We start from the raw sequence: 23659 nt of genomic DNA on the forward strand, positions 1-23659 counted from the left end.
GAACCAGCGGAGAAACAGAAAACTCAGGGCTGGGCGTAACCAGCGGAGAAACAGAAAACTCAGGGCTGGGCGTAACCAGCGGAGAAACAGAAAACTCAGGGCTGGGCGGAACCAGCGGAGAAACAGAAAACTCAGGGCTGGGCGTAACCAGCGGAGAAACAGAAAACTCAGGGCTGGGCGGAACCAGCGGAAATGGAGCAGAGGAAATGACTGGAGGAGGTAGGAGTGGGAGACTGAGAGGGTATACAGGGGAATCAGGGCTGGACGGAACCAGCGGGGAAACAGGAATATTAGGGATTACCTCCGTAGACCAGTCCATCAGATCCAGAACTTGCTCCATATGACTTTCAGAGACTGTATACAGCTCACCCTCAGTCGCAGGAGTGTGGGCAGGGCTTTCCTCCACGCCCTCGATCTCCACGAGGACTCCCACGATGCACGGTGTTGCCGGCTCACACACCTGGTCAGTCGTGCTCTCGAGATCCTGTTCCCTGACAGTGGATGGCTCGGGCTCTGCGGCTGCGGTGGGCTCTGGCTCCGTGCGGCGTGATGGTGGCTGGCTGGTCTCTGGGTCGGGAGTGGGGCTGGCGAGGTCCTCTATGGGGCAGACGGTGAGAGGTGACCCATTTCTCGCCAGAGTCCACTCCACGTATGCGGCGAAATCCTCTCGAGGACCATCTTCGGACGACAACGCTCTGCATTTGGAGTTCAGGCTGGTGTTGTAGAAGGTGCAGAGCGCGCCGTCCGGGTAGCTGGTGGCATTAGCTAATAAGGAAAACTGTCTGGTATGGTCCTCGAGAGAACGTCCTTCCTGCTTCAGCAGGAGGATGAGGAATTCGGGACGATAGAGGGGATCCATAGACACTAAGAAACGAAAAGACTGTGAAAAAACGGAAGCAAAGCGGAGGGAAAGACGCAGTTTTCTACTTTCTCTTTCTGGTCGGGTCTTCTGTCACGGTTTTTGCTGCCTGAAGGAATACGGAGTCGAGGATAAACGGAATTAGGCTTTTAATATATCCAACACAGGGGATATCCAACATGGAGCACAGAGGTAGACACACGTAAGTAGCAAATGATCACAAGTGAGAACAAGTGAGAAGACCCGACCAAACAGAACTGAAGGACAAGGCTTATGTACAACAGATAATTGGGGAAACACAGGTGGATGGAATCATTAAATTAACAGGGACATGGAACACATGAGGAAGATAATAGACACCTGGGAACTAATCAAACTAAACACGGAAGACAGAAACTGGGTCACGGGCAAAAACAAGCTAAATGAGTCCAGGTGTGTGACAATATGCATATATTTCATTTATTTTTTATTTTGTACTGCCCAAATAAAGCTTTCTGACAGATATTTTTGTTGTTGTTTGTTTTGTTTGTTTTTATCTGTCCTGTCTTGCGTGGCTTTTGGACATGAGTCTGGCAAATAAACTGAGAGAAATAAATATTTACATATAATCCTCAAATTCCAAGTGAACTCATATTACATAAATAATCCTGTTTGCATACCCTTGATTCTTTGCCCCAATTACCAAATATGTTCCTAATGCCTCTGATATGAAAGGGACCAAGAAGAAGAGAGGAAAGGGGAGCAAGAACAAAGCCATGCCTGGGGAGGGTGTACCAGAGAAGAAGAAGCACCAAGTCGAAGAGTTGAAGGTACTTAGGTCTTTAAGCAATAGTTCACCTGGAAATGTAAAATTGCTGTAAATGTCCTCATCCTCAGACCATCCAATATGTTGATGAGTTTAGCCAATATAGCATCACATAACTTGCTCATCAATGGATGCTCTGGAGTGAATGGGTGCCGTCAGAGTGAGAGTCCAAACAGCTGATAAAACATTACAGTAATCCACATCACTCCAGTCCATCAGTGAACATCTGGAGAAGACACATCCATCATTATGATGTTTTTAACTCATAATCCATAATAACACTTCCTCCAGTAAAAAAGTGCATCCCCTGTTGTTTTTCACATCAGTATCCAGACACAGATTTGTTCAAAGCTGTTTTGGCCTGTAAACAGTGATTGATCTGTGCAGATTTCTCTCCCGATTCAGACCAGACCACTTTTTTAGTGGTGAAAGCACTATTACGGATAAAGGACTAATATTTTAGCCAAAAGCAATGGTTTGTGGTTAAACACAGATTTGTTTCTTACAAATACACAGCTTTTGTCTTCTCCAGATGTTCACTGATGGACTGGAGTGCTGTGGATTATTGTGATGTTTTTATCAGCTGTTTGGACTCTCATTTTGACGGCACCCATTCACTGCAGAGCATCCATTGATGAGACACTGAAACAATGCTACATTTCTCTAAATCTCTTTTAATGAAGAAAAATTTTTGGGTGAAATATTATTTTAATAGCAAAAGTCCAATGTAACTTTGGTCTCTTTGGAGAGCGTTTGGGATGCCTCATGGATGTAAAAGAGGGTGGGGATTCTTGTTTCCTCCATAGATATTCAACAGAGAGCTTGAATATCAGTTTGACCGCTTCGAAGACTGGCTTCACACTTTCAACCTTTATCGAGGGAAGTGTTCAGACGATGCTGACGTTGAGCAGAATGCAGCTGATGAAGACAGACTTATTGGCAAATTCAAGGTTTGTTGTCACTCATTGATTATTGCTCTCTTGCTTCTGACTTGCTGTTTCTCCAGTCATACATTTATCATGTTTTATTATTACTGTTTTCTATTTTAACTAAAAAATATAGTTCTGCAAACACATATTCATCAGCAGTGTTGTTTGTATACTATTATAGGTTTTATTAATATTCAGATTTAGTTTTCATTTTCATTTTAGTTAAAGTTTTAGTAAATTTGTAGTTACTGTTTAATTTAATGTCTATATATTTCTTATCATTTTTATTATAGATTTATTTTGTTTAGTACTTTAAATTAAACTAAAAGAAAATGTGAAATGCTGCATTGGCAATAAGCTGAAATAAAATAAGTATTTTATATTTTTAAGATTTAAGATTTTTTTTATATTTGATATAATAGTTAATGTTTATTTAATTTTTCATGGTTTTAGTTTTAATTTTAGCTTTAGTTAGCAATAATAACTCTGTTCATAGGCACTTTTTTGTATGCAAAAGTCTTTCGAACAAGGTTTTTAAGATCAGGAGAAACGTCTCGGGTTACTAATATAACCATGGTTCCCTGAGTAGGGAACGAGACACCGCGTCCTCTAGGGGCTGCTATGGGCAACACCTCGTCGTGACCAGTGTCTGAAGCATACATTGAAAAAACACCAACTTGTTGGCCGGCTACAGCCTCTGACGTCACTACCGGCACGACTATAAATAGGCACCGGGAGAACACGTCATTCACTTCTTCATCTGAAGCTTGCACCCGAAGCATGACAGGGAGCTAGGGGGTGCTATGGGGAACTGTATACCCACGCCACCATGCTGAGGGGGGTGCAGGCCAGAATCATGGCAAGCACTAAGTACCAACTCTACCATTTCCAGTTGCCCCTGGGACGTTTAGACGGCTGTCTGTGACAGTACCCCTTACGGCCAAAGGCCTAAGCTACATTCCCAACTTAATTGTTAGGGCCTCAGCCCTAGGGCCTACCCCCGAGGGGTAGAGCTGAAGGCTTGGAATCAGGAAATATTCCTTTAAAGGGATATGGCTAAGAACCTAAAATTTTCTACCAAGTCTTGCCTGTCACACAGGTGCTACTGCTAGCTTATGCATAAGCTTGCTGAGAGAGCTGTCTCAACATTTCTTTAGTAGCAACACCCTGTTTAGATAGGTGTCCGAGGATACATAGGTGGAGTGGCGCCCAAAACGAATGGGGATTTTACCAACTCAAGAAAGGGCATGAAGCAACCGCGCAAAGCCCTCACCATATAGGATTTTAGAAAGAACGCAGAATACTAGCGTGCAAACTTACCACAGTGTGGATTTCAGAAAGTGTGCAAAGACTTCACGTGCACACTTACCATAGCGTGGATTTTCAAATACTGCTCTACGGAGGGGCTCTCGTGGCACTCTGATAGAACAGGTCATAGATGGAATGTTGCATCTCAAAACAGTATGATTGAGAGTCACCAACTCGGTCTATGGAGACAATGCTGGAGTGCTCTGGGGAAAAAACAGAGAACTCCATCTCATATGAGAGGAGAACTCCGAGCTCAGAGTAGCGTGCTCATGGGCGACCCTTTTTGTAAAAAGGAGAGTGCTGCTAAAATACCAAGAGAATCGCCCAAATAGCCCCTCATGTTGAGGGAAGCGATGCTTGAAGTGTATAAATAAATGCACACTGGCTGAATGAAGCCCAAGGAACCAAGGTCTAATCATCTCAAGAAAGGGAACAAGGTGAAGCGCGTAACCCTTACCCTACAGGATTTCAGAAAGTGCGCATGCACACTTGCAAAGAGTCTTGCATGCACACTTACCACTTACGTGGATTTTACGTGACCCAGCGCCACAGCACAAGGTGGTCGCCAGCCCAGCACCACAGTGCAAGATGGCCATCAGCCCGGCGCCACAGCACAAGGTGGTCGCCAGTCCAGCGTCACGGCGCAAGATGGCCGCCAGCCCAGCGCCACAGCACAAGATGGCCGCCAGCCCAGCACCACAGCACAAGATGGCCGCCAGCCCAGCGCCACAGCACAAGATGGCCGCCACTGCCCAAGATGGCCGCTACCCCAGTGCCACTGCCCAAGATGGCCGCCACCTCAGCACCACTGCCCAAGATGGCCGCCACCCCAGCGCCACTGCCCAAGATGGCAGCCACAGTGAACCTTCCAGAGTCGAGTCAGGTTCCCGTTTACCTTCCAGAGTTGAGTCAGGTTCCCGTTGACCCTCCAGAGTCGAGTCAGGTTCCCGTTGACCCTCCAGAGTCAGGTCAAGTCACCGTTGACCCTCTAGAGTCAGGTCAAGTCACCGTTGACCCTCTAGAGTCAGGGCTAGTCACCGTTGGCCTTCCAGAATCAGGGCCAGTCAATGTTGACACTCCAGAGTCAGGGCTAGTCACCGTTGACACTCTGGAGTCAAGTCTAGTCACCGTTGACACTCCAGAGTCAAGTCAAGTCACCGGTGTTATTCATGGGCAAAGGCAAGTCACCATTGATCTTCACGGGCAAAGTCCAGTCACCAGTGTTCTTCATGGGCAAAGGCAAGTCACCATTGAACTTCATGAACAAAGGCAAGTCACCATTGATCTTCATGAGCAGAGTCAAGTCACCGACTATCTTCATGGGCAAAGGCAAGTCACCATTGATCTTCATGAACAAATGCAAGTCACCATTGATTTTCATGAGAAGAGTCAGGTCACCAATGATCTTCATGAGCAGAGTCAAGTCACCAATGATCTTCATGAATCCAGTTTTAACACCACGGAACTACCAGTCTTTCCACGTCTCTGCGGAACTACCAGAGTCTCTCCACGTCTCAGCTGAACTACCAGAACCTCTCCACGTCTCTGCTGAACTACTAGAGCCTCTTCACGTCTCAGCTGAACTACCAGCACCTCTCCATGTCTCGGCTGAACTACCAGAGCCTATCCTCGTCTCTGCTGAACTACCAGAGCCTGTCCTCGTCTCTGCGGAACTTCCAGAGCCTCGTCACGTCTCAGCCGAATTCTCTGAGTGCTCGAATGATCCTGTCGTGGCCACGGAGGCCACCCTTAACTTGTTCATGTTGTCTGTTTCAGACTTACCTAACCAGACTTACTCTCCTGTGTCATCGATCCCACTGTGGTGGTCTTCTGCACCGGCCGGGTGGGCTTCTGTCTCGACGGCACGGATATGGTGGTCTTCTGCGCCGCCCTGGTGGGCTTCTGTCTCGACCGCATGGATGTGGTGGTCTTCTGCACAGCCCTGGTGGGCTTCTGTCTTGACTGCACGGATGTGGTGGTCTTCTGCACCACCCTGGTGGGCTTCTGTCTTGACTGCATGGATGTGGTTGTCTTCTGCGCAACCTTGGTGGGCTTCTGTCTCGACCAGATGGATGTGGTGGCTTTCTGCGCCGCCTGGGTGGGCTTCTGTCTCGACTGCACGGATGTGGTGGTATTCTGTGCACCCCGGGTGGGCTTCTGTCTCGACCGCACGGATGTGGTGGTCTTCTGCACCGCCCTGGGGGGCTTCTGTCTCGACCGCATGGCTCCAATTCCACCTTGCTCCTCTCTGGATTCCTGCCCTGTCGGTTCCGCCCTGGGACACTGAATGTCATGTCCTTCCTGGACTTGTGTTTTGTTGTTGTTTTGTTTTTGTTTTTTGTTTTTGCTCATCTTCTCTCTGTTTCCATCTGTGGACCTGGCCCTCCGCCGGTCCACCTCCCTCCTGGGCTCCTTGTTTTTGTTTTCTGCACTTCTTGTCTCTGTTTCCCCATTTTATCTGGCCCTCTGTCCCTCGCCCTGGTCCTCCACTGCTCCACCTCCCTCCTGGTCTCTGTGTTCCTTGGTCTCTTCTTGGGTTCGTGTGGAACATCTGGTAGCTGCTCCGTGGAAGAGGGGTAATGTCACGCTGTCTGGTCTCTGTCTCCACTAGTGGTCTCACTTCCCCATAGGCACCTCACCGTAGGCACTACAATTCCCACAAAGCCTTGTCCCTTCATCACAGTAATTGCACTCCTGTTAATTGCACTCAGGTGTCTTCACTTGATAGCCATTACCCTGCCTATATTAACCGGTCTTTTCTGTTTGTCTTCATGGAGTCCTTTCATTCCGTTACCCAGTTTCCTCGCCTTCTGAGTGTCCTCGTCTTCCGATTTTCCTGTTCCCTTTCCTGTTCCTTCCCTGTTTGTTTATTTTTGGATGGATTTATGGTTTTGACCCCTGCTTGTTGGATGCTGATTTGGATTACCAATTAAAACCCACACTGCGACTGGATCTCTTGTCTCCTGTGTTTCCCTGGGTCTCCGATCATAACAAAACCTCGGGTGAGAGGACCATCACCTGAGGCAGCATATACAAGAAGACTTCTGTAACTGCCACCTCCACTTCCCGCTAGATGCGACAGCACCACTAAGTGGCCTGGGGACCCCTCAGGGTGACCTGGCCGGACATCAATGAAATTAGGAAGGGGAGGATAAAACCAGAAGTAAAAAATCCCTGAAGAGAATGAGTAGATTCCTCTGTATCACTCTGATTCGGACGAGAACGCTGCCTCGTCTGGATCACATCCCTTAGGTTCTGCTTACCACCTCGTGACCCACGTTCCTCTTACCCCTGCCCGCAGGTGGGGGAGGAGCATGAGTCATGACACTAGCCTTCTGTGCCGGTCTTTGATTCTGAGATCGAGACAGGCCAGGGCCACTATGTTCAGGCTCGGACCTGGACCTTCATGGAATGAAGGTTATGAAAGAAGCAGAGCAAGCCTTCGTCTCCCTGAACTTCTCAATCACCTTCTCAACGGAAATACAGATAAGTTCAGAAGGCGAAACCTGAGTTTCGAGAAGAAAGCCTTTTCTTTCTTCCAGATGTCTGCCAGGTTCATCCACAGACGTCTCTCTGCTGCCACAATGGCCTCCCAAGACCCACCCATGGTGGAGACGGCCTGCTTGGTAGCATGGAGAGAGGTCTGTAGTGCGGCATAGCTTGGCTACCTGATCAGGAGAAAGGCCCTTGCCTCCATCCAGGTCTCTTAGCAGATCAGCCTGATATGCTTGAAGCACCACCATCATGTGTAACAAAGCAACAGCCTGACTTGCTGCTGCGTATGCCTTGCCATCTAAACCAGATGAATGTCTGAAGGGGCTTAGATGGCAAGGAGGGAGCTTAAGAGAGGATGTCTCCCCCGCAGAAAGAAAATTATTATTATTATTATTATTATTTAGCTCTTTCTACGGGTGGCATCCCCTCATAGCAGTTTTCTTGCATCACCTCGATGTTGGCAGATTTACTCTAATGCCGAAACCGAGGGATGCAAGAAGAAAACAGCCTCTTTCATTTCTTTTTGATATCCATATGGAGATCATGCTGAAATGGAAGGCTCATTTGAGCTGGAGGCCTATGGTCAGAAAAAAAACGCTCATCGAGGGTTTTTTTTTTTTTTTTTTATGGCCTTACATCGTCATCTTGCATTTTCATGGCAAGTTTAACTTTGCCGTGGCGTGATCCATAACCTCTATAACCTCCAGCTCTAGAATTGAGAAGGCTCAGCCTCAGCTTCTTCACCATCCTCAGATATCTCATTTTTCCCTGCAGAGCACTAACCTCAGTATCAGATGTTAAAGTGTTAAAGATATAACATCATCCTCCCGAGGCTCTCTCTCATCCGCCACCATTACGAGCGTGAAAGGGAAAATCCCTCTTTAAAACATTCAAACATATCCACCTGCAGTCTCATGAGCTCATTCTCCTCTAGTCCTCAGCAGCGGCAGATCCTAATCCGCGGGAAGCAGATGACTGCATTTTTCGGAAGAGAGACGAACGAGAGCACAGCCTTTTTCCTTGAAAAAACGCTCACAATGCACGGCGATTGCCTTCTCAAAGACGTACTTGCTCTTCACCCAAACAAATGACGCCTAGATCTCGTGTGTCATCGGGTGTCAAATAACGCTGACACGGATGCAGAGATGTATAGTAACGGAGTAGAACTACTTCACTTTTGTACTAAAGTACTAAAAGGCGGTATCTGTACTTTACTAGAGTATTATTTTTTTCTCCTACTTCCACTTTTACTTCAGTACATATTTTCGCTGAGTTTAATACTTTTACTCCGATATTTTTTTTATGTGCTGCATCGTTATTCGTTACAATTATAAAAATGTTACGAATCATTCCATTACAAGCCACTGCCAGAACTGTAGATGGCAGGTTTGATGAAGCTGGCACATCATTGAGCGAAACAAGCGATTAAGAAGACTGCGCGTGCTGACTGAACTGCTGTGAAGAGAGAAATGAACACCGAGCCGAGCCAGATAATGACTCGTTCATGAGTCAAGAACCGGTTGCATCGGTTCTCGGATGACCAGTAACTTTAGTTCTTTCTGACAGTTCAATTCAATAAACCAGTTGAAGAAAACAGTTCACCGATTCTTTTGCGCTCAACGCAATGGCGTCATCGTTGACTGCACCTGAGCTCATAACATTAACACAGAATCACACATGCGCAGTATCATCAGCTCCTCGTTTCACGAATCGGACGCATCTGACAGAAACGGTTCTTGACTCGTGAACGAGTCATTATCTGGCTCGGCTCGGTGTTCATCTTCAGTTCTCTCTTCACAGCAGTTCAGTCAGTGTACTGTTTGAGTCAATGAATTACTCCGGGATATTGGTTTGTTTTAACTCAGAGGGAGTGTCAGACACATTAAACAAGTTAACAGCTTAATTCAATTCAATTCAATTCAATTCAAGTTTATTTGTATAGCGCTTTTTACAAAACAAATCGTTACAAAGCAACTTTACAGAAAATTATGTTTCTACAATATTTAGTAGTAGCTAGTAGTTTGTGCACATTTGACAGGATTTTAGAAAAACTAAAAAATAATAATAATACAAGACGTAGTCAGCTAGACGATGAACTATCAATATTATTAATTAAGTTATTATATGATTAAGTCACACATTTAGGAATAATTGTTAGTTCTGTTTGTTCATTCAGGGTTAGCATCATCTGAGGTCCTCTGAGGGTCAGCATCATCTCTTCTCAGGTGTTCTGGATCCAGACTGGAGCTTGTGTAAATCCTAGTTACCACGGGATGTGAATCCCGTGGCAAAACATAGAAACAAAATACAGACATCATTAGCATAGCTGCTGATCCAACAAAGTAAAATTAGTTTAACCCAAGCTAATGAATAAAAATGCACCTTTGATCAGATGCAACTACACTCACAATTAAAAAGATACATTATTCGAATGCTTGGCGAAAGAGATGTGTTTTTAATCTAGATTTAAACAAAGAGAGTGTGTCTGAACCCCGAACATTATCAGGAAGGCTATTCCAGAGTTTGGGAGCCAAATGTGAGAAGGCTCTACCTCCTTTAGTGGACTTTGCTATCCTAGGAACTACCAAAAGTCCAGCGTTTTGTGACCTTAGGGTGCGTGATGGGTTGTAACGTGGTAGAAGGCTAGTTAGGTACGCTGGAGCTAAACCATTTAGGGCCTTATAGGTAAGTAATGATAATTTGTAACTGATGCGGAACTTAATAGGTAGCCAGTGCAGAGACTGTAAAATTGGGGTAATATGATCATATTTTCTTGACCTCATAAGGACTCTCGCTGCTGCATTTTGGACGACCTGTAGCTTGTTTATTGAAGAAGCAGGACAACCACCTAGAAGTGCATTACAATAGTCCAGTCTAGAGGTCATGAATGCATGAACTAGCTTTTCTGCATCAGAAACAGATAACATGTTTCGTAGCTTGGCAATGTTTCTAAGATGGAAGAATGCAATTTTTGTAACATTGGAAATATGATTTTCAAAAGACAAATTGCTGTCTAATATAACACCCAGATTTCTGACTGTAGAGGAAGTTACAGTACATCCGTCTAGTTGCAGATTGTAATCTACAAGATTCTGTGTAGTGTTTTTTGGTCCAATAATTAATATCTCCGTCTTATCCGAATTTAATTGGAGAAAATTCTTTGTCATCCAATCTTTTACATTTTTAACACAATCTGTTAGCTTAGATAATTGGGAAGTTTCATCTGGTCTCGTTGATATATATAGCTGAGTATCATCAGCATAACAGTGGAAGCTAATTCCGTATTTTCTAATAATATTACCAAGGGGCAACATGTATATTGAAAATAGAAGGGGACCTAGGACGGATCCTTGTGGCACTCCATATTTTACTGATGATAAATGAGATGACTCCCCATTTAAGTAAACAAAATGGTAGCGATCGGACAGGTAGGATCTAAACCATCTTAGAGCCTGCCCTTGAATACCTGTATAGTTTTGTAATCGATCTATGAGTATGTCATGATCTATGGTGTCGAACGCAGCACTAAGATCAAGTAAGACTAGAAATGAGATGCAGCCTTGGTCTGACGCAAGGAGCAGGTCATTTGTAATTTTAACAAGTGCAGTTTCTGTGCTATGGTGGGGCCTAAAACCTGACTGAAATTCTTCATACAGATCATTTTTATGCAGGAAGGTGCTCAATTGAGCAGACACAACTTTTTCTAAAATTTTAGACATAAATGGAAGATTTGAAATAGGCCTATAATTTGCCAGTACACTAGGATCTAGTTTTGGTTTCTTAATAAGAGGCTTGATAACCGCCAGCTTGAATGGTTTTGGGACGTGTCCTAAAGATAACGACGAGTTTATGATATTGAGAAGCGGTTCTTCGGCTACAGGTAACAGCTCTTTCAGTAATTTAGTGGGTACAGGATCTAATAAACATGTTGTTGGTTTAGATACAGTGATAAGTTTATTTAGCTCCTCCTGTCCTATGGTTGTAAAGCACTGCAGTTTATGTTTGGGTGCGATGGATGAAACTGAAGTGTTAGATGCTGTAGAATCTACATTCGCTATTGTATTTCTAATGTTATCTATTTTATCAGTGAAGAAATTCATAAAGTCATTACTATTTAACGTTGGTGGAATATTTGAATCAGGTGGCATCTGGTAATTTGTTAACTTAGCCACTGTGTTAAATAAAAACCTTGGATTGTTTTGGTTATTTTCAATGAGTTTGTGTATATGCTCTGCCCTAGCAGTTTTTAGAGCCTGTCTATAGCTGGACATACTGTTTTTCCATGCAATTCTAAAAACTTCTAAGTTAGTTTTTCTCCATTTGCGTTCAAGATTACGAGTTACTTTCTTGAGAGAGTGAGTATTACTGTTATACCATGGTACAGTACGTTTTTCTCTAACTTTTTTCAATTTGATTGGGGCAACAGCTTCTAATGTATTAGAGAAAATAGTGCCCATGTTGTCAGTAATTTTGTCTAATTCATGTGTATTTTTGGGTACAAATAGCAGTCGAGATAGATCAGGCAGGTTATTTGCGAATCTGTCTTTGGTGGCTGGAACAATAGTTCTGCCCAGACGGTATCGCTGCGACATATAGTTAATATCAGTTATACGCAGCATGCACGATACGAGGAAATGGTCTGTAATATCATCACTTTGAGGTACAATATCTATAGCAGTAAGATCGATTCCACGCGATATAATTAAATCTAGTGTATGATTAAAACGATGAGTGGGCCCGGTGACATTTTGCTTGACTCCAAAGGAGTTTATTAGGTCAGTAAACGCAAGTCCTAATGTATCATTTGTATTATCAACGTGAATATTAAAATCTCCCATGATTAGCGCCTTATCAACTGTAACTAGAAGGTCTGAGAGGAAATCTGCAAATTCTTTTAGGAATTCTGTATACGGCCCTGGTGGTCTATACACAGTAGCCAGAGCAAGAGATACATTAGATTTCTTTTGCATGTCTGACAGAGTAACATTTAGCATTAGTATTTCAAAAGAGTTAAACCTGTATCCTGTTTTCTGGGTAACATTGAGAATATCACTATATATTGTTGCAACACCCCCGCCACGACCAGTCTGACGGGGCTCATGCTTATAACAGTAGTTTGGTGGAGTAGACTCATTTAGACCAAAATAATCATTTGGTTTTAGCCAGGTTTCAGTCAAGCAGAGTAAATCAAAACTATTATCTGTGATCATTTCATTTACAATAACTGCTTTTGGTGTGAGTGATCTAATATTTATGAGCCCAAACTTTAAAAATTGTTTTTGTTCATTTACTTTACATTTTTCTGGTTTAATTACGATAAGATTTTTTCTAGATCCTACATTATATTTATATTTATATTTTGACCTCACTATTCTGGGAACAGACACAGTCTTAATAGGTTTTACAGCACAAGTACTTTTATCATTTAAGCGGGTGGAACAAAACTCATCATAATGGTTATTTGAGAATTGACTTACTAGTCACATGGAGCGAAGTGTCCTGGAGATGTTGTCAGAGAGAAGCTCCGCTCCGACTCGACTGGGGTGTAATCCATCAGCGCGAAACAGTCTAGGACGCTCCCAGAAAAGATTCCAGTTATTAACAAATAGCAGTTTCTGTTCTTTACACCATGACAACAACCATTCATTTAAAGCAAAAAGTCTACTGAACCTTTCGTGTCCTCGTCGATACGTGGGCAGTGGTCCTGACACGACGATCGTCGCCGCGGGCGTCGTGCTGCGAACCGTCTCGATCAGGCTCCTGAAGTCCCTCTTCAGCGTCTCCGTCTGCCGCAGCGTGGTGTCGTTAACCCCGGCGTGAAGCACGACCGCTCTGGGGCTCTCGCCGTCCTTCAGGATCGCGGGTATCTGCGCAGAAACATCGAGAACACGAGCACCAGGCAAACAATGAGTGTGCACTTTACCTTCAGCTAACGTAGCACTTACGTGTCGGACGATGGAGTCTCCGATGATCACAGCGTCGCGTCCTGTCTCGCGGAGGGGAGCGAAGCGGTTCTGGATGGAGAGCTCGAAGGCAGGAGGGGGAGAAGTAGTCGCCCGGGACCCGGCTCGCATCCTCCGCTGTGGATGCACCCAGGGTCCGTGGTGTCCCGGCGTCGCAGTGAAGGACATCTGGGAAGATCGCTTAATTCATTTGTGGATTAATGCGTATTGGAGACGCGAACTGTTTAAAACAATTCAGTTTGATTTGATGAACTGTTTCAAAAAGATCCGGTTACATCGAATGATTCGTTCACGAACCGGATATCACAAACTGCTTTGTTTTTAACTGTCTTACAACAGACACGGAAGAGAAGACAATTCTGAATAAAGTCGTAGTTTTTGCTATTTTTGGACCAAAATCTATTTTCGATGCTTCAAAAAATTCTAAATGACCCTCTGATGTCTTACGGGTTTGAAACAACATGAGGGTAAGTTATTAATGACATCATTTTGCAAATTGGGCTAACTAACTCTAGTAACCGTTTTTTGTTTACAAGAAGTTACAGTCAAAGGAATTGTGATTATCCTTTAGGTTAATCATTTGAAATAGTAAAAACAATATGTTCAAACTTTTGACTACTTTCTTTAATAGCTACATAACACAATACTTCTACTTTTACTTTCAGTACTTGAGTAGTAAATTTTAAAATAGACTACTTGCAATACTTAAGTACAAAAAATGTTGAATACTTTAGTACTTCTACTTAAGTGTGGTGCACTTCAACTTCTACTCAAGTCACTTTTTTGATAGAGCACTTGTACTTTTACTCAAGTATGGGTCTCTAGTACTTTATACATCTCTGCACGGATGCACACATTGTCTAAACGCTTGCTAATAGTCGCCATGATATACAGAGAAAGATCGCTCTCACCGGTTCTTTTAGATGCATGCTTCAAACAAAACAGTCACTGAAGACGAAGAAGAGAATGACAAGTTGGTGTTTTTTCAATGTATGCTTCAGACATGGGTCACGACGAAGTGTTTCCCAAAGCGGCCCCTAGAGGACGCAGTTCGAAGTTCCTTTGAAAGGGAACCATAATTCAGTTAATTTGTTAACTTTTGATAATTTGATATATCATGTGTCTCAAGTATTGAAATATTTCATTAAAAAGACGATGGATTCAGTGGAAGTCAGGAGCCAGATTCATGAAGCATTCTTAAGAATATAATTCTTATTAACTACCATTTTCTAAATGATTATTATTTTTTCACTTAAGAAAACAAATAAAGATTTATTATTATTATTATTATTATTCCTGTAATACTTAAGAATGTTTTTATCTCTTTTCTAGCTTGGTCTTAAGACAAAACTATGAAAAAAAAGGTAATGATGAATTTGTCTCACAATTCTCAGTTTATATCTCAAAATTCAGACTTTTTTCTTGTTATTCTGAAAGAAAAAAAAAAAGTGAGATATAAGCTTAAAATTGCAGGAAAAAAACTGTGAGATAAAAAAGATTCAATTACCATTTTTATTTTTTATTCCATGGTGGAAAAACAATTGCAAGATCTAAACTCAAAATTCAGAGATAAAAGTCAAAAGCAGTATTATTATTATTATTATAAACTGGTCGTAATTTTGAGAAGAAAAGTCAAAATTATGAGAAAGTCAGAATATAAGAAATTCAGAGTTGTGAGTTTACATCTAGCAAATCAGTTTTTTTTTCTGCTTAAAATTGTGAAAAGTCTTTACTTCTTTCTTAAAAAAAAGTCTTTGTGAATCTGGCCCAAGATGATTTCAGTTTAGTGGATGTTTATATCGACAACAATGTAAACATCATTCTATGAAACGGGTGTCTTTTCCAGTTGGACAAAAATGTTGGAGTAAAGGTGTGTACCAATAATGTGACTCTAAGAGTAGCCTTCAAATATACTAAAAGTATTCAACAGTTGTGTTTGCTGTGTGTACTGTAGGGATCCCTGTGCATCTACAAAGTCCCTGTATTTGATGAGATGTCCAGAGAAATGGGCTTTGATTCCAACATGGGCATGTTCCAGAACATCCCACACAACGACCCCATTAACATCATTGTCCGAGTCTATGTTGTCAGGGTATGTAGTATTACACAGCTTAGAGCAGTACGTTGAGTTTTTCCCCATTTGGCCATTTGAAAAAATGCGTGGCTTTGTCTCAGGCAACAGAACTGCATCCTGCAGACATCAATGGGAAGGCCGACCCATATATTGCCATCAAGCTCGGGACGACAGAGATCAAGGACAAAGAGAACTACATCTCTAAACAACTCAACCCTGTGTTTGGAAAGTGAGTACATTAGCACAGAGATTTTGATGGTCGCTTTCAACTGATTAATATTAAGTGCAAACTTCAAACTCGCAGGTCTTTTGATATTGAAGCGACATTCCCGATGGATTCCACCCTCACCGTGTCCATCTACGACTGGGATTTGGTGGGAACTGACGACCTGATTGGGGAGACAAAGATTGACTTGGAGAACCGTTACTACAGCAAACACAGGGCAACATGTGGTCTCAGTGCCAGCTATGCAATGTGTGTAATAGACTTCTTCTAAACACATTGGGGATTGTGTTATTTTAATAGCATTTATATACTATTATAGCTTTGTATTAATATTCTGTATTAGATTTTATTTCATTGCAAACTGTTAAATCATTTATCAAATGATATTTCTCATTTTTATCTAATACAAAATATGAATAACTAGATAATAAAATAAGTGTAATAAAGCTTATAAATCACTTAAAAGTGTTTTATATATGGAAAAATGATCTGGGTTCTGGGATCTGTTTCGGCTTCAGAAAAGGATACTTGGATAAAAGGTTTCCTACTTTTCCTTTTAGTCATGGCTATAATGTGTGGAGAGACCCACTGAAGCCAACGCAAATCCTTGCCAAACTCTGCAAAGATGGAAAAATGGATCCGCCCCAGTACGGTCCAGGGGGACGAGTGAAAGTGGCGAACAGAGTTTACACAGGACCGACTGAAATTGAGGATGAAAATGGTATGCACGTTTGGTATCCACAAAGCAATTTGAAATGCAATATTTTAAAATCTGCATATTGCATTAATGCAGTCATTTGCTTCAAATATGCTTCATTCGTTCCTTGCTGAGTTACGAGATCCCATTGGAAAGTAGCACATAAGATGAAATGTACAAATGTTTTTTTTCCTGACAGGATTGAAGAAACAGACGGATGAGCACCTGGCTCTTGCTGTACTAAACCGCTGGGAAGATATGCCACGGATCGGCTGCAAACTCGTCCCAGAGCACGTGGAGACGAGGTCTCTCCTGAATCCTGATAAACCTGGGATGGAGCAGGTTAGGGATACTGTCCTAAATGGCAGCGCGGTCTGCTAATGAAATGGTGTTAATGAGCCGTTAATGAATGGGAGTGTTTCTGATGTAGGGGAAGATTGAGATGTGGGTGGACATGTTCCCAAAGGATATGCCTGCACCTGGACCCTCTGTTGATATTTCACCGAGGAAGCCAAAGAAGTAGGAAGCACTTAATGAAATTCTTAAGCAAAATACAGATGAGTCTTATATTCTAAACATGTTTTGGTCACGGACAGATTTGAGCTCAGGGTGATCGTGTGGAACACAGACGAAGTCGTTCTGGAGGACGATGACATCTTCACGGGGGAAAAATCCAGTGACATTTTTGTTAGAGGGTAAGGGATCTTTTTCATTCAAATTACTTGTGTATATATATATATATATATACAGTACAGACCAAAAGTTTGGGACACACCTTCTCATTCAAAGAGTTTTCTTTATTTTCATGACTATGAAAATTGTAGATTCACACTGACCTCCACGTCACAAGTGTGTGTGTTTGTGTGTGTGTGTGTGTGTGTGTCTGTTAATTTCATTCATTCAGCTTTTATTTCCAGACTCAAGGTCCATTGGTAAAAAAAACACACAAAATACAACAACTCATTAAAAAAGACAGCTATAGCAATGCTTTCACATAGGTGACTGATCACGCTATAGTAAGCCTAGGGTTTGACAACTACATTAAATTGCAATTCTGTGATTCATCCAACGACAATTACATTTATACATTAAATTTCTCATTAAACTCGGAAAGGATAGAACTCTTGTCTTACAGAATAGATCACTTGTACTGCTCCACCTTGGTTTTTTCAGCAGAATCCTCATACAAAGGACTTGGCAATCATTTTAGAATCTATATTAAGTAAGCTAATTGGGCGATAAGAGGAACATTTTGTTGGGTCTTTACTGAGACTTGTTTTAGAAGCAGACTGATAATTGCCTCATCATCTCAAAAAATATAATTTATTACTTGCATTAAAGGGGACATCAGATGCCCATTTTGTCATACCCAAGTTCGTATGATTTTTTAAGGGTCCTCATGAAAAGTCTACAACATACATAGGTTATAATTGCTCAATGGTCATGGAAAATGCCCTTTTAACCTTGTCAAAAACAGCTCTGTCCACAGCGACCCGTTTCAATGCATGTCTCTTTAAATGCTAATGAGTTCTGCTCACCCCGACCCTCTCTTTCATAAAAGAGGAAATGCTATTTGCAAATAATCATAAAACTACGGAGTCTCGCACATGACGTGCAGGAAAAAATAGTAGGCTAAATCATGTGCACGATTTACTATTTCGTTCCCTCAATGTACTAAAACGTTCAACGCAACGCAAAATGAGGGAACGAATTAGTAAATCGTGCGCACAATTTATTTATTTTTTCTTGCATGTCATGCACGGGGCTCTGTATAAAACATATAAAATGTGAGACTTGCTACTTATGGAGGTGCCGCTGGATCACAAACAGTAAGTACTGATCCTCTAGTCACAATATAACTTTTCACATAACTTGTGACCAACAGATGGCTGAAAGGTCAACAAGAAGACAAACAGGACACAGATGTCCACTATCGCTCTCTGACGGGAGAGGGCAATTTCAACTGGCGCTTCATTTACCCTTTTGACTACCTACAGGCTGAAGAGAAAATCGTCATCTCAAAGAAAGAGTCCATGTTTTCTTGGGATGAGACTGAGTATAAAATTCCTGCCCGACTGAATTTGCAAGTGTGGGATGCGGATCACTTCTCTGCAGATGACTTCCTGGGTGTGCTGTTGTACTTTTATAATTATTAATGTGCTTTGTATGATTAAATTTACATTCAGTTCAGACTTAATGACCTTCATTCATGTCGGCCCATGTGTTTGGTTTCTGTTTCAGGTGCAATTGAACTAGACCTGAATCGATTTCCTCGTGGTGCAAAGACATCGAAGCAGTGCTCCATTGACATGGTGATAAACGAGCAAGACATGCCCATGGTCAACATCTTCAAACAGAAGAGAATTAAAGGATGGTGGCCATTTGTGGCACGAGATGAAAATGACGAGTTGGAAATCACAGTAAGTTGCCTGCACATAAATACACTATTTTCTAATTTACATTTAGTTTGACTTGATGTACTTCAATAACTAAAACTGAAAAAAAAAATATATATATATATAGATAGATAGATAGATAGATAGATAGATAGATAGATAGATAGATAGATAGATAGATAGATAGATAGATAGATAGATCAGAGTTGAATTTGGTGAAAATCAGACAAACTTTTTAGGAGGAGTATGAAAAAGTAGGCATAATTGGTATCGATGTTCTAGACATAATCCATGTTATATGTCAAAATTTCATAGAAATTTCATTATAATTTTTGACCAAAAGTTGGCGCTGCCCCAAAATCTTTAGAGTACCCTAAGATCATGATGCAGATGACACATACTGAAATTTGTGATGATAAGCTAATGCATTAATAAAATATGACATTTTACAACAAATTTGGGGGGTATTAAACTCCATATGCTGCACTGAATCAAAAGAGATCAGTCTTGTGATATTTTGCCAAACAATTCAGAAGTTATTAGAAAAAAAAACATTTTCATATCTCCTGACCAATAGGTGGCACTGTGCTGAAACTGTGCAACTAAACAGCTAAATCTGCTTACCATGCTGCCGGATATGCACTACATGTTTCTGTGCCCGAATTTCACCCACAAACGGTTTTCTTGAGATTGATGACAAAAGCCTAAATTCTGAGGCAAATCGGTGTTTGTTCAAATAAGTAATGATCGCATAGTGTGAAGTTTAGTCCATGTGATAGGAAATCATAGGAACTTCATGAAACAGCTATGTAGTGTGAAAGGAACCCAGCATAAGATGTATGCAAATATGTGCTGTGAGCATCTAAGCTGCGGCTGCACAAACAGACAAACATAAATCCCCCACAAGCAGCTCTAGACAGGTGGTGCTGGGGAGGAGGAAGGAATGTGACAGAAACTGATGTGAACTCACAGCAACACTAGCGCAAAGACAATGTAAATGCATGCAAATTCAATGGCTAACATGTAACATCAGGACCAGTCAGCTGTTGGCTGGCAGAATATTAAATATGACTACGATTGCTAGATGTGCAATATTCCATTACACTTTGTTTTAAGTTGATGTTGCTACAATTTAAATACACAAATTATTAAAATGCCTACTTGTAATTAGAATAAAGTTAAGGTATGGTTTAGTTATTTGTAAGTATTCATCATTTACTCGATTACTATAGTAAGTAAGTGTAACTACGCAGAACCTGATTTTACCAAGTGAGACATGTTCCTGGGACAACATCGTTGTTGACCCTGGAACAACATTGTGTTTAACCAATCAGATTTGAAGAACCAGTTTTTAGATTTTGTGAAGTTTACGCTTAAAATCAGTGTTTGGTGCTTGTACATAAGTGTCATTCATCTATCATTTCCTCTGATTTTAGGGATTACTCATGGTTAAGGTTAGGTTTAGGTGTAGGGATATGGTTAAGAATATATTTTTGGAGTAAAATGTTGTTCCAGGGTCAACAAAATATGTTGACCTAGGAACACTTCGAACTTGGCAAAATCAGGACGTGCGTGTAACTACATCAATTTAACCAAAAGTTTGACCAATATTGCTTGGTTTTTCTAACCAAAATGAACTGATTTACTGAAAATGCTCCCTTCCAAGCATTTCAATTTCAAATCTTACATTTCTACATATTCAAAATCTCTCACATGATACATGATTCGAACAACTAAAGCAAGACAGCCGTGTGACCTCCTGCAAGTCCTATGGACTACTGTAATGAAACTTTTATGGTGCCTTTTTGTTGTAGTTGTTTTTTTTTACAATAAATGCTAATCCTAATCCATCAATTGAATTTGTAGCACTTTTATTAGTTTAAGAGTTATTATTATTATTATCTCTTAAGGGTAAAGTAGAAGCAGAGCTTCAGCTGCTGACAGGTGAGGAGGCTGAGAAGACTCCTGCTGGTGAAGGACGCAATGAACCAGAGCCTCTTGAGAAACCAAAGTAAGAGCAACATCTTTACATCTACCTTCTGTGCTTCAGTCATTTGCCACTAGTCATTTTTCACTTTCACTAAAGTATAAAGACATTTCATTTGTTGAACTAAACACTATAAATCACTTAAATCACTAAATTTCTTTTAAAAAACATTCTATCATCCAGTTTTTTAAATAAAAGTTTAAAAAGAATGCTTGTTAGAAAATATATGGTAACTTGTTTTCCTGCTTCCAGCTTTCCAAACAATATGGCTTTGCATACCCTGGTTTTAAATTAATCTCTCATGACCTAATTTAATACCTCCCAGAAAAGGAATGATAATCCACCTTATATTAAGGTGTGATTTTTAAAACAAATTTAGAATCATATTTCTTTTAGGTTTCAGGTTACAGATCCCATATTCATTAATGTATCTCAAAAGCTCTTAAACATGCAGTATTTAAGAGATTTTTTAACCCCGGACATCAGCCTGCTTACGCTGTTGCCTCACATACCCAAAAACCTTGAGAAGTAGCTGCCATTTCCATTTAATCCATCATGTTTGTAAAGCTGAGTATTAAATACTGGTAAGGAGGTGAGTATACCAATGAGTCCAGGAAATAGCTGCTGGAAGAGCATTTGGTTTCCTTAAAAGTGTCCTGTGAATGTGATCAGAACAGGCAAGGAATCTCTCAAATGTTGAGATTTGAATAGTTTTTGTTTTGTGGGTTAGCAAAAGACTTTTATAGCAAGTCAGTAATGATGAAACATTTAGTGCTAATATGTGCTTGTGAAAGTGTTAAGTAGATTTGATTAGCGGTCAACCTAGGTTTTTTTTTTTTTTTTTTTACCATTTCTCAATTTTCAGAACCATTGACAATTAGGTCAATACCTTTTGGGTTACACATGATCTCAAAGTGGCCACGTCATCTGATTATTACACTCATGACACTGAATGTGTAGATGTCAACTGTCAATTGTCTGCACATCACATGCCGGGTTACATGGTGAAAACCTTGTTAGGTTGAGAACCTCTTTTCCAATCATAGTCGTTAGCTCGTGTTTCAGAAAACAAACGAAATCTAAAAACATAGTCACGTTTGTCTGCATATCCAGAGCTGATGTAAAATGTTTTTTTTTTTTTTTTTTTTTTATATCAATTCAAAGGTTTCTGGGCTTTTCCGATTGTTGGATGCTAAATTTATTCACTGAACGATGTGTTATTGTTTGCTTTAGATGCTACTAATAAATCAATAAAGATAACGGCATGCATTTTATTTAGAAGCCGTTCATAATATCCTAGATTTTTGCACCTATACTCCAAAAACCAGTCCAATATTTCACAATAAACAGGCCCATTTATCATCCATTTGTAAGCAGAGAATAAACAGCTATCTTTTCATTCTAGCGTTGCATCTCTTAAGAACTTCACGTGTCTATGAGCTCTAATGTGTGCCATTAGCTGCCAAAATTGCATGTCATCAATGAGACACACATTTTAAATTTGTGCATGTTCAAAATGATTTAAAACCCGATTTTTAAAAGCTTGTTCAATGTTTTTTTTCCCACCAGCCGTCCAGACATTACATTCCTGTGGTTCCTTATGCCGCTAAAGGCAGTCCGCCATCTCATCTGCAACCAGTACAAGTGGCTGGTCATCAAAATTGTGTTGGCGCTGATGCTTCTCGCCATTTTGGCCCTGTTCCTCTACAGTATGCCTGGCTATATGGCCAAGAAACTCCTGGGGGTCTAAGAACAGAAAACAGTAGATTCAATCAGAGCTCGATCTCTTCTGCAGTAAGTTTGAAATGCATGAATTGAACATGATTTGTATATCTGCATTTGACGAAAAAAAAAAAAAAAGACATCAGCTGATAGCAAGTTGTCCAGTCTTTAGGTTTTCATTGGCACATATTTCATGTTCTATATGTTTAAAGTTGGTGTGATTTTAGTGTTAAATTTAACTATAACTCACTCTAGCTTTTTTTCATAGCAAGGTCTATTACATTGTTTTTCTGTCTGAAAGTCCAATGACATCACTGTAAACTCACCCACAACAGTGAGTGATTTTTCACTTTGCCACTTGTGGAAGCAATAGAAAAGATTCAGCTGTTTGCTTCTTGATCATAAAGAAGTTAGTGTGAAGTAACAATGATATTTCAGATTTGCTCCTCATCGGCTTCTACATTGAAGAATAATCTGGTTGGGCTAGTAGTCACATGGGGATGTCGTTTGATTTTTGGTATGTGGTTTCTGTTGACTGATGCTGAAAGACTGGACCTAGAGTCATTTCTTGTTCTGCGGCTCTAGTGCAGAACATTACCTTCATCTGTCACTCAGTTACAAATAAATGACCACGTTTTCTCAGACTGACCAGTTGCCCATATGTACCATATTTTGCACCCCCAAAGTAAAAGTCAAATTTGTTTTTGTGGGCCACACCCCAAAAATGTATTGGACCATATAATCCAAATGATATAGAAATGGACACGTATATGATATGAACAGTGTTGTAATAGAGCCAACGTTGAGAATAAAATAATTTATCCAAAAATAAAATGTCTCATTACTTTAATTTTGTTCCACATCCACATGACAAAGATGTCAGGCAGAATGATGCATCAGTCAGTCACTTTCATAGAGTTCATTTAAATGGTGAATGAGAATGTCTTTGTCATCTTTTGGTAGCAAATTTATTTGTAATGTATAATAATAATAATTGTAATTGTGCAATAGTAAAATAATATCAGTTTTCAAAAGGTGAAGTGACTATTTGTTTTATGTATTAGTTAGAAAGTGTAATATTTTAATTAGTCGTCAAATCTGAATAAGACTATTAATCAGAATAGTTTTTGCAGGCCTACATTTTTTTCACATTTTGTCTCATGTAGTTATCGTTTACTGAAATTATTTGCTTAATTTC

At 40.9% G+C, this 23659-nt stretch overlaps 1 protein-coding gene across 2 annotated transcripts in view; it reads left to right on the forward strand.

Annotated features, from left to right (window-relative positions):
• The window catches only part of LOC128031394 (otoferlin), a 50275-nt gene extending 27021 nt beyond the window's left edge, over nt 1-23254 (forward strand). The window contains exons 30-42 of one of the 2 annotated variants that reach the window (XM_052619629.1): nt 1552-1668; nt 2471-2614; nt 15314-15451; nt 15535-15662; nt 15738-15908; nt 16220-16380; nt 16556-16698; nt 16787-16875; nt 16953-17051; nt 18242-18483; nt 18598-18776; nt 20663-20763; nt 22309-23254. In XM_052619629.1, the coding sequence (XP_052475589.1) occupies nt 1552-1668; nt 2471-2614; nt 15314-15451; nt 15535-15662; nt 15738-15908; nt 16220-16380; nt 16556-16698; nt 16787-16875; nt 16953-17051; nt 18242-18483; nt 18598-18776; nt 20663-20763; nt 22309-22489 (1893 nt within the window). In that variant the 3' untranslated portion in view covers nt 22490-23254. The remainder of the gene's footprint in view (nt 1-1551; nt 1669-2470; nt 2615-15313; nt 15452-15534; nt 15663-15737; nt 15909-16219; nt 16381-16555; nt 16699-16786; nt 16876-16952; nt 17052-18241; nt 18484-18597; nt 18777-20662; nt 20764-22308) is intronic. The other variant, XM_052619630.1, reaches the window with a different exon arrangement.
• Nucleotides 23255-23659: the final 405 nt, after the last annotated feature.

The sequence above is a fragment of the Carassius gibelio genome, chromosome A17 (assembly GCF_023724105.1).
Source record: "Carassius gibelio isolate Cgi1373 ecotype wild population from Czech Republic chromosome A17, carGib1.2-hapl.c, whole genome shotgun sequence".
In the NCBI taxonomy this organism is placed as follows: domain Eukaryota; kingdom Metazoa; phylum Chordata; class Actinopteri; order Cypriniformes; family Cyprinidae; genus Carassius; species Carassius gibelio.